The sequence below is a fragment of the Cariama cristata genome, unplaced genomic scaffold (assembly GCF_000690535.1).
Source record: "Cariama cristata isolate BGI_N322 unplaced genomic scaffold, ASM69053v1 scaffold21527, whole genome shotgun sequence".
In the NCBI taxonomy this organism is placed as follows: domain Eukaryota; kingdom Metazoa; phylum Chordata; class Aves; order Cariamiformes; family Cariamidae; genus Cariama; species Cariama cristata.
The window spans coordinates 1-11,116 of NW_009626339.1; the positions used below are offsets into that span (position 1 = coordinate 1).

Sequence of the window (11,116 nt, forward strand, 5' to 3'; positions counted from 1 at the left end):
GGGGGATGCCGGGTGTGCCCGGCGGTCCCCAGCCGGCTGTTGCTCTCCGGGGAGGCCCGGCCCGGCCCGGTGCAGCCTCCAGCCCTCGGGGTCCCTCTCTGCGAGCCGTTGCTGAGTGCTGCCCCAGTCCTGTGGCACAGCTGGGTGAGGTTGGCACCTTCGGCTGTGGAAGGGGACAAGCACCGTGTCTCGGTCGGCCCAGTGCTGCTCTCCGTTGTTCCCGGTGGCTGGAGGCATTGTGCAAAGACCGATTCGAAACTTGGAGGATTTTGTGTACGGTTGGATGCTGCTGGCTCATCTGCATCCCTGTTGGTGCTCATAGCATCCTCTGAACAACTGGGCAGCGCTGCATCCCAGCCGAGCTGGGTTTTACCCACCCTGGGAGGATGGGAATGGTCGTGGGGTACCGCTGGGCACATCCCGGCTGCGTAGGATGCAGAACGAGACCATCCTTCCCCGAAGTAGCTTGTGTGAGACTGCTGAGCGTGCCATGATGATATATGAAGAGTGTGCTTCCTAACGCCCAGGTCAATCCTGGGGGTTGGTAACCTCACTGCAGGGGTGTTTGGGTGCAGCTGTGCTCAGGACTCTGAAGACCAAGAAGGGAATCTGGGTCCTGGCATGGCTGGCGTGTCGGTGAGGGGAAAGAGGTCACAGAGACACGTGGGCTGAGTAGCATCCTCTCACATGGCTCAGCAGAGGTGAGGGGTGGAGGCATCCAGATGTGTCTGGAGAAGCAGGTGGGATTTCCAGAACGAGGAAAGCCCAGTGTCCCCATGTCCTCAGGCCACTCTTTGCAGGGGACGACTCTTTTCCCGTGGCCTCTTGGCACGCACAGCCCCTAAGCGCAGGCTAAAGGAGGTGGGAACACAGCCTGGGCAGTTCAGCCTGTGGGGAACCAGTCTGGAGTTGGTTTTAGTGGCCACAGCTCCCCCGGGGTGAACAGGGAGCTGGAGCTGGTGCGAGCAAAAGGAGGGTCACGCCAGGGACTCTTGTCCTGCCCTGTATGTGTCCCTCCTGTCTGTGACTCCCTGTTCTTCCCTCGTGCTGCTGGCAGGCCTACGAGCTCTCCACGCTGACCGGCACTCAAGTCCTGCTGTTGGTGGCCAGCGAGACGGGCCATGTGTACACGTTTGCCACGCGGAAACTGCAGCCCATGATCACCAGTGAGACGGGGAAGGCGTTGATCCAAACGTGCCTCAACTCCCCGGACTCACCCCCGCGCTCGGACCCGACCACCGACCAGCGTATGAGTGCCACGGGCTTTGAGGAGACGGACCTCACCTACCAGGTGTCCGAGTCAGACAGCAGCGGGGAGACCAAGGTAAGGTCCTGGGCACCTTGGGGGGGTCACAGGCTGTGCCCGTGGGGCTGTGCCGGGAGCCCTGATCATCCCCAGTTCTCCTTGAGTAACAGCTTGGGAAGGTGAGGACAGGTCCCCTTTTTCTGTGACTCCAGTGAGCTCATGCCGTGGCCTTTCAGGGCTGACTCCTTTGCTTAGCTGGTGGTGGTGGGGATTCGGAGAGGGAGGGAAATGCCTGGCAGGTGTCCTGGCCCTGGTCTTTGCAGTGGGGCTCCCCACCAGCCGAGCCCACCCCCCCGGCCAGCTCCCTGCACTGTTATCTCTCCCCAGGCGTCTCCATGCTCTTGCACTCATTGATAAAAATTTGATTCTGCCTCCATGGCCTTATAAGGCCTGGTTTCCCTCGCCAGAGTCCCTGGCAGGGCCCCTCACATTCCTTATAAGCTGCAGCTGTCTCTTGCTTTGGTGCTGTTTTGGAAGGGGGCAGGGAGGACATGGGGAATGGAAACATTTGGCTGGAGGAACCATTTCTGCTCCCTGCCTGATGTCCCTGCAGATGCTGGCCCTTTTCTGCTGGAAGGGCCCCGTCTCATCCCGGCATCCCCTGGTGCTCTTCCTTGGAGCTGTTGCAAGAAAGGTGGCTCCCGTATCCCTGGTGCTCAGGTCTGCAGGCACTTGGAGATAGGGGGCAAGGCTGGGATGATACGCCGAACTGGGGGGTTGTGCCACAGCTTCCCCGGCCTGCGTGGAGTGCCGTCGGGTGCTGTGAGTTGCTGCAGCTCTGCTGTACCTGTGCTTAGGGCACGTGTATTGGGCTTGCCGCAAAAGCATCCTTCCAGATGAACTGTAGCCTTACTCTAGGAGTCCTCCAGCCAACTACGCAAGCCACAGCAGCATCCTTGCCGTACAGTAACCGCTAAACATTAAGCAGACAGAACGTGGAGAAGGGTGTTTGAGATCCCCGTAATCCCAAAGGCAGCGAGTACAGCCCTGAGACATGCCCAGCATGTCATCGGGGGCTGCAGGGGTGTTCAGCTGCGTGTTTGTATCCTGCGGCAGCCCAACAGCTCTGGTCACGGTGCTGCTGAGTACCCAGCAGCCACAATTCCTCCATGCCCTCTTCTTCATGGGTGTGCAGTGCTGCACCTTATCGCTCCTGAGCCCCGAGAAATACGAACAGTCCCAGAGATGCCTGTGGGCAGAGGAGCTGTGGTGGGCCAAGGTGTTGCTGACTGGAGAGCTCTGTACTGGAGCCCAGAAGAATCCCTTGGAAGGCTTCTTGCTGCTGGGAGCCCAACGACAACAACAGTCCTGGCTGTCCCAGTCTGGCGTGACTCCCCTGGGTGCCTCTGATTCCTAATATGAGCTGTGCCAACCCTTTCCAGTAGGCAAAGGAGCCCGTTGTCACCAGCAGTTTCTCCCTTGTGCAGCCTGTGTTTGTAAGAACTTGTGTCTCTTGGGCTTCTGGATGAAAAGGCAAGTCCTGTGGGCATTTTGTAATAAGATAAATTAGCTGTGCCTGGAGTAATTTGGAGGTGCAGGAAGAAGTACGGTGCATGGCAGCTGGCCTGGGGCTTGTCCACATTATGTCCCTTAAGATTTACCCTGAAAATACTACTAGGTGGCCCTAAAGGAAGTGTTCTCTTGGGGTGCAGGTACTCTGCAGAGGAGATCTTCTTAACACAACTTCTTTCTCCCTGTTTTCTGATGCAACCCTGCAAGCTCCGTCCCAGTACTCACGTGTGGGATGTCTTGTGGCCACAGCCAGTATTTGGTGTGAGGCTGGAGGAACCCTGTGGCCCTGTCTTCTGGATAAACCCACTCCTGACCTGCCGAGGGTTTTTGTCATGGCAAGCCCTGGGGTTGGGGACAGTCCCACCCTGGCCCTCCCCAGTGCTGCTGTGTCTTCTGCAGGGCTGGAAGCCTGGTTTGGTGCTCTGGCAGAGCTCAGCCCAATTCAGATAGACCAAGAAGCTGTTTGAGGATGAAGGGAGCCTGTGGGTGGGCCGTGCTAGGTGGCTGGCATCCTTGCTGAGGCGTGGGTGGCACACAGGGCTGGGTTATGGGTGCCTCACTGGAGGAGATGGCAGGAAATTAAGTGCCTGGACTGTCAGGTCCAGCCACGTAGGATGCTCTGAAAGTGTTGGGCTGTTGCTCCCTGGCCTTCCTGTGAACTCTGCTTCCTGGACCCTTCCAGGACAAAACCTGCTTGGGTTCAGCTGCTGCGGCAGAGCGGGGAGCAATGCAGCCAGGCTGTATTACCTGCAGCCAGCAGCCCCAAAGTGTATTTATTTGTGCTACAGCCAGCATCAGCTCTGAGATCTTCCTGCAGTGCCAAACCCAAACTCCCTGCCATGGAGCTGAACTTGGGCTGCAGCTGGGACCGGGGCACGCTGTACTTTCAAGACTGCAGCTATCTCCTCGCGAAGATACTGTCGTGCACTGACCTGTCTGATCTTTTGTGGGCCCCAAAGGACACAGTGCTCTCGTGTAATCTCCTGGGTGTGGTTATGTGGGAGAGGGGATTTAGGAGGGAACTCAGGGGCTCTAGGGGTGAGAGCATGGGAGTAGCCTTGATCTAGTCATCTCTTTTTGGGGTGGGGGAAAGGTGGGACTTTCTGCCCCCTTTGGAATGCAGACCAGGTGTTGGGAGACCAAATTGGGATTTCCCATGTATCTCCAAGGCCAGTTGCCATGCAACATCAACATCTGTGTAATAATGCTGGCTGGGAGGTCTGGGCCAGGCTGTGCAACATTGTCACCAGGAAGCTGTGGAGCAGTATCAGTTCTGTCCCCAAGACCCTGTGGGGTCAAAGATGGGCATCAGATGGCCTGGGCCGTATCCTGTGGTCCAGTCATGCTGTATAGCTTGTATCAAGCAATGCCCAGTGGTGTGGATCTGTGCAGACACCTGCCACCATCCTGCACCTCTCTGCTCCGTGTTGATTCCCAGGCACTGCTCCGCAAACTGAAGTTTGCAGTCAGCTGTGGTGGGAATGGATGTGCAACTGAATCAGGAAGGGCCTTCGGGGCTGCTGTGCTGCCTCAGGGCTTGTCCACGGCCCCTTGGGTCACCTCTGGTGAAGGTCACCCATGACTTGGCTCCTATTGAAGGCTGGCCTTTTGCATGTAGTCTGGACTTTGTGGGGTGCTGGGGGAAACCGAGATGTCCAGGGGCTCCGAAACATCCAAGAAAGGCACAGGGAGAAGGCAAGAGGTGTCGAATCCCAGGGTCTCTCCCAGCTCTCTTTCTGTACCGGGAGCTATTGCTGCAGCCCAAGAGAAACACAACAAAGATGGGAGGAATCTGAGTCTCACCTGTGGCAGGGTAGAGCGGGCAGAGATAGGATGTGCATGGTCCGAGCCTGCTGGCACAGCATCCCTCGCAAGCACCTGTGCTGTTCTGATCATACTGAGGTTTTACCCTCGTGCTTCTAGGGAGTCCTGGGAATCCCCCTGAGCAGGGTGCTGGGAATCTTTTGGGCTGCCTCCTCCATCCCTGAGAGTACGGAGCGTGAGGGGGATGCTAAGTGCTTCAGCTGCTTGGGGGCTATATCTTGGGGGTGTACAGCTTCAGGGCTACGCCTGGGGCTGAAGGGAGAGCCTGGCTTGTCCAGCTGGGAACAGGATCTGCCCTGCCCTGCTTTGCTGTGGCTCCCATGGCATAATGGGCTGGGGGAAGCTCTGCCCTGTCACCCACGTGGGGAGGGCATCCACAGCCTCCCGTGTGCCGTGTGGGATGGCAGGAGTTTGTGGTTGAGCTAATGGAAAGTGTCTCTGCTGGGCTTCGCTCTGTTGTCACGTGCCTCTTCTAATTCGGACTTCAGGGACTGCGGTGCCAAGGCGGAGGGAGGTTGCTCTCCTCCCTCCCCAGGCCCTGGGGCACGGCCGACTGCCCGGGATTGGCTCCCCCCAGTCCAAAATGGGCTGCCTTCCCTTTTTTAGCTGTTCGTTGAGCTGTGAATTCCTCGTTCCTGGCAGCTTGACAAGCTGGGAAACAAGGCTTAGCACGTGGGAGAGCTGGGCCCACCAGCCTGCGGCGGGAGGGGTGGGAGTGTGGCAGCCTTAACTCTTCCCAGGCTTGCCGGCAGCTGCGGTGGGGCACGGGGACAGCAGGTCCCTTGGGGTCTGTGGTATGGTCTCCTGTGGAGCAGTGTATTTGCAGTTGGCTGAGCGGAGCAGGAGAGGAGCCATGGAGACCCTGGGTATCCAAAAGGAGATTTGAGGGAAGGACGCATGATGTGTGAAGTGTGACTGCCAGGGGCGGCAAGGATCATGCTGAGCTCGGTTGGTTCCTGTGGATCCAAGCCACGTCCAGCCACATGTTTTGTGGCTGTGGAAATTGCGGTGTTACGTGCCCTGCAGCCTGGCATATACGTTCCTCCCTTGTGCCCAGGCCCAGGGGGGGCCAGCCTCTCAGGCTAGCGCTGGCCCAGCGCAGGGCCCTTTTCCTCCTGGTGCTCAGCTTCCCTGGCGATGCTGTCCTCAGACGGGCGTAGAGCTCCGACGTTCCTTGCAGGACTGTGTAGCTAAACACGTGGAGTCTCTTGGAAGCGCTCGCCTCGTGCCCAGCTCCTGCTTGTGGACTGGCAAATGGATGCTTCCCCTGGCCAGGTTCTCCCCTTTGCTCCGGGAGGTTTGTGGAGGCATTCCCCAGCCGCCTCCGTGTCTGGGTTTGGCCTTACTCACCTCTCCCTCGCTGCGTTCAGCGTACAGCTGCCTTTAAGAGCCGATTCTCGGCTTGGTTTTGGCTGCGTGTTTCCTGCCATAAGGGAAGTGGTGCGTGTTCCTGACAGGAGACAGCGTGTTTGCCTTTATGGCTGTTCGTGCAAGGACTGCTTTTGCCTGTTAGGTGCCAAAAAGAGACTGTTCTCTTCTTGGAGGCTATGGGGACTCCTGGGGAGGGGAAGGGCTGCTGCATCCCCTGGTGTCTCGCAGGGAAGTCTCTCAGGGGACCTGTGTGGCCCTGGGCTTGTAGCCAAGATTTACACTGAGCTCTCTGCAGCTCTCCTTATGCTGTATTATTGTGCAGAGTCTCCTCACGTTTGTATAAGCAACTCCTCTCTGCTATCCTGGCTCTGCTCCGTGTGCTGGCAGCAGGCTCTGGGGGTATGGTTTAGCACGGGGATGCCACCTGCGGAGCCTGGTTTGGTCTCGTGGGCACATGTTCACCAGATCCAAGGGCTGGTCTGAGTTGTCACAATCTCTCCTTCCCCAGGATGCACTGAAACCAGCATTCACTGTCACCAGCCTGCCGGGGACAACGTCCACCATCCAGACAGCCCCCACGACCTCGACCTCCATGCAGGTCAGCAGTGGTCCGTCATTCCCCATCACTAATTACCTGGCGCCAGTGTCTGCCAGCATCAGCCCCAATGCCGTCACCAGTGCCAACGGGACAGTGCTGAAGACTACTGGAGCCAGTGCAGTGACATCTGGGGGCCTCATGCCAATACCCACCGGCTTCACTCTCATGTCAGGTCAGTGCCTTTAGGGACTGAGGACTACATCCATCCATCTCTGTACCTGGCGCGTCTTGCTGCCCTCTCCAGAGGAGAGGAGATGTAGTGGCAGGAGGAGGCAGAGCGGTTGCTGCCGTAGGGTGAGCCTGACTGGGATTCCTTGCTCGAGCCCAGTCAAGCCAGTGCCTGGAGAAAGAAGAAGGGTTGTGTACTGACTGTTTCCTTAGAGTGCTGATAGCTGGCCCTGCTGCTGGGAAGGGCATTGGTGGCAGGGAGCTGAGCTGGGACCCCAGGGCAGCACCAAAGAAGCCTGGAGGGAGTGAAAAGAGCTGGTGATGACAAAGCCTTTCTTTCTCCCTCCTTTTGGCAGGTGCTTCCCTTTCTCCGGGGACCCCTACCATTCCTCTCACTCAGTTACAGCCGCATTCCCTGGCTCTTTCTAGCCAGCAGGGCCAGGTGGTCACGGGTACGGCTGGGCAGCTACAGCAGGCACAACAGACAGTCTTCCGCTTCCCTGCCAGAGCTGGAGGGCAGATCGTGTCGCTGACAGGTCAGCACTCGCTTCTCCTCCGCTTGCTTGAGATGGGGTGGGGGGGTGGAGGTGTCGGTTGAGGGTCCTGGTCTTGGCCAGAGAGCTCAACCTCAACTGAGGGGGGAGCACAGGGCACCCTCGCTGTGGTTGCGGGGGAGAGAGGGGAAGGCAGGGTAGAGGATGCTTGGCGTAGGCAGGAGCAGCAGCCTGGGAGATACTGAGCAAGGGAAGGAGCGAGTTGTCAGTCTCCTGCCCCAGGGTTTGCCCTGCGGCTAGCAAACGCAGAGGAGTTGGGTCCCTGGTGCAGCTGTGCTGAAGCTGGACTGTGCTGCTAGGAGGACCGATGGAAGGAGATCACAAGAGCTCAGATGCCCAATGGATTTTTTTTTTTATTTATCTTTGAAGTGTTGGCGTTTGGCTCTGAGCAGCTGCCCTTGCTTTTGTGTTTGGGTTTTCAGTCAGTCACCGAACCGCAGTGCAGAGGAGCGATTAGGAGAGACCCAGAGCAGAGGAGGGAGTGATGCTGCTGTGCTGCCTTGTGTGCATTGTCCTTTGTAGGAATTTCTTGTTGCGCTGAGTTGGTGTTCTCCAGGTGTTGTACTGGGGCTTGGGCGTGCTCCTGGCTGGAGTTTCAGAGCAGGACTAGGCTGTCCTTTGAGGGGCAGCCGTCACCTGAGGATCAGCACTGAGTGTCAGACAGTGTTTCTTGTGTCCTGCCTGTTTGTGCCCAAGTCGATGAGTTTGATAGCCTGCATGCTTTCTTGGAGCCCTTACGGCTTCTGTGGGCCCTGGCAGACAGTGTGATCCCACGCGAGGGGCCTGGGTTTCCCTTGTGATCTGGAGGGGCTAAGAGCATAATGGACATGTGTCTGTGGTGTGGTACGTGGGGAGATGCCCAGCCTGAGCGGGGCAGACGGTGATTCCTGCTCTCTGGCATCCCTTGCTCTTCCCTCTGGAGATGGGACCCGAGTCTGAGGGGAGCTTTCTGTGCTGAGCTCTGTCTCTGGAGCTGAAGTGCTTTGCAGGGAGTGGACTGGGCTGGAGGCTGGGTGGCCGTGCCCCAGGGGCAGCTCTGAGATGCACAGCTTATGGCCCAGTGGTCTCTAAGCCCTGTGTAGGGCACTGTGATGTCCTTGAGATCACAAGCTGGGTGAGATAGCTGTTCCCCGAGTGCCCTGTGGAGGATGGAGCTGGGCTCCGGAGGGTGAAGGCAGCGGAGCCCAGCTGGCCTGGGCATTTGGGCTCTCGCAGTTCTGCCCGGTGCAGTGAGATGATCCTTGCAGGGCTGGCTGAGCATGGGCAGTGCCTGGGGGTGTGTGCTGGGCCCTCTCCTCCCAACATCTTCTGTGCTGTGTCTTGGTGGAGCCAGGAATGGTGAAGAGAGCACCAAATGTTTCTGAACCATGCCTGTGAGCTGGACAAAAGCTGCTGTGGCCTTTTTTCTCTGGAGCCCCACAGGCCAACTAACACTACCTTGGCCCCTGTGTGCCAGGAAGGAGCAGGTTTTGGCCTTCTTTCTGGGACATGGCCTGGTTTCTGGCACACATTGCTTTTGGCTAGCCTTCCCCAGTGCAGTGCAGAGCTGTATGCAGCCAGAGGAGGACTAGGGGCCTTTGACATGGCCCAGAGTGCCTGTATCCCTGCTGAGCCACGGGCTCATGAGCTTCTCTCTCTCCCCAGGTGGTACCATGGCTCAGCAGGTCCCAGTCCAGGCGATCCAGGTGCACCAGGCACCACAGCAAACGTCTCCTTCTAGTGACAGCAGCACTGACCTTACCCAGACCTCTTCCAGCGGAACAGGTAATTGGGACGCATCGGTAACCGTGTTCCGTCTTCCTAACCACTGCTGGTAACAACCCACGCCAGTAGACCTCATGCCTGCTCTCTGCCCAGGATCCTTCTTTGGACCAACTCTATCCCATCCTTTCTGACAGTTTTCCCAGGTGTATTTATCCCTGTGCTATGCTGTATCTAGGTAGATGCTGCTGTGCATAGGGCACCTTACAAAGAATTTAAGAGCCTCTCGAGATACATCATCTGCTCTTACTTGCAGCATGGAGCTGGGAACAGGTTGTCCGTGTCTCATATGGTTTCTTAGCGAGCCAACGTTGGCCATAGCACAAGGCATTGGCTCACATCAACTTGAGATTTTTACTGTATATGCAGAGGACACCTCTGTTGTTGGCAAAAGCTAAGCTCGGATGCCTGGATGCAGGCTGAATCCAATTCAACGGCTTTCTTAAAGCTTCATCAGGAAACTTGTATCTCAAGTTGAATTCAGTCCTGGGATATTTGGCTACTGTGCTTTTCTGCTCTCTCATACTCACTCATGAAAGGAGAGGTTTGAGCTCTCCTGCCTGTTCCCTGGAGCTTTTCCCCAAGAGCTTGGGAGATCAAGATGGGTATCTTCATGCACCTTCAAGACAGCACTCCAAGAGTGGCTGAGGGAGGGGGGTTGAGCAGGTGTGTGAGTGTAGCAGACTCCTTTTGTGTGGCTCACATGTAGTCTGTCCTGGTGTCAGTGACCCTCCCGGCGACTATCATGACGTCGTCTGTGCCAACCACCGTGGGTGGCCACATGATGTACCCCAGCCCACATGCGGTGATGTATGCGCCCACATCTGGCCTTGCGGACGGTGGACTTGCAGTCCTCAACGCTTTCTCACAGGCGCCTTCAGCGATGCAGGTGTCCCATGGCCAGGTCCAGGATCAGGGTAAGACAGCTGTCTGGGTCAGTGCTCCCTTAAGTGCTCCAACACCTTGATTTTTGTCGTCTCGCATGCATTTGTGTTGTATATTGATTTCAAAGAATTTTCTTCGAAGCAGTCCTAGCGGCTGTATGAAGGCCTGGCAGGGGTGCTGCTTGATGCGTGCTTTTTGGATCTTGCCATTCTCCTGTGCAAAGGATTGCTTGAGCTGTTTGCTGGGAAAAAGGGTGGGATAGGTGGCATATGGGGCAGGTGTTGGAGGGAGCTAGGAGACTCTGGAGAGGATGTGTGGTTGCATGAGGGGGGAAAGCAGCATGAAGCCATGCAGGCAAGACTTGAATTTGAGGACTTGTGCCTTGCTTCTCCTAGCATTTGGAAAACTAGTGTGTGTGGCTTTCTACTGGGATGCCTCCATGCATGCAAACAGGCACCTTCATCCTTGTGAAGCTCCACGGAGCTCAGAGAAAGGACCCATGGGGGAGCACTGTGTAAAGGATGGTGTCATTTGTGCATTCTCTCTGTGGCAGGTGGCGTCCCCCAAGTGTTCCTGACAGCCCCATCAGGCACCGTTCAGATCCCAGTCTCAGCTGTCCAGCTTCACCAGGTAGGCACAGAGTGGTACTCACAGGTCTTCAGGGGAGGTGTCCTTCCTCTGCACATCCTTAGTGGGTCTGGACAGACCCGGGCCCTTGGGTAGGTCCAGTCCTCAGGTCTGGGAAAGCTGTCAGTGCCACGCACCCTTGGGTTGAGGAAGTTTTGCCCTCCTTGGACAGATGCCCAGAAAGGACATTGCCACCTTGGCTGCTGGCACACATGGTCTCAGGGAATGCTGTCCCCCAGTGCTTCCTCCTCCCTTTTCTCTCTAGATGGCTGTCATCGGGCAGCAGAGCAGCAGTGGCAGCAGCCTGACGGAGCTGCAGGTGGTCAACTTGGACACCTCACACAGCGCCAAGAGTGACTGAGAGGCCTCTGCTGCCGGCCTTGTGCTGTCCCTGGCTTGTCATGCCAGCGCCAGGGCTGGCGGCAATTCCTTCTCGTACAGACTGCACCAGTTATTTATTGTTGCCTTTTCACGTTTCCTTCATCCACCCCCACACACACACACACACGC

At 57.3% G+C, this 11,116-nt stretch overlaps 1 protein-coding gene across 1 annotated transcript; it reads left to right on the forward strand.

Annotated features, from left to right (window-relative positions):
- Positions 1-1,060: 1,060 nt before the first annotated feature.
- On the forward strand, positions 1,061-11,116 carry SRF (serum response factor (c-fos serum response element-binding transcription factor)). The gene is made up of 6 exons (XM_009704002.1): positions 1,061-1,324; positions 6,522-6,783; positions 8,978-9,097; positions 9,820-10,011; positions 10,533-10,609; positions 10,872-11,116. Exons 1-6 carry the CDS (start codon positions 1,157-1,159, stop codon positions 10,965-10,967), a joined length of 915 nt encoding a protein of 304 aa, XP_009702304.1. The 5' UTR covers positions 1,061-1,156; the 3' UTR covers positions 10,968-11,116.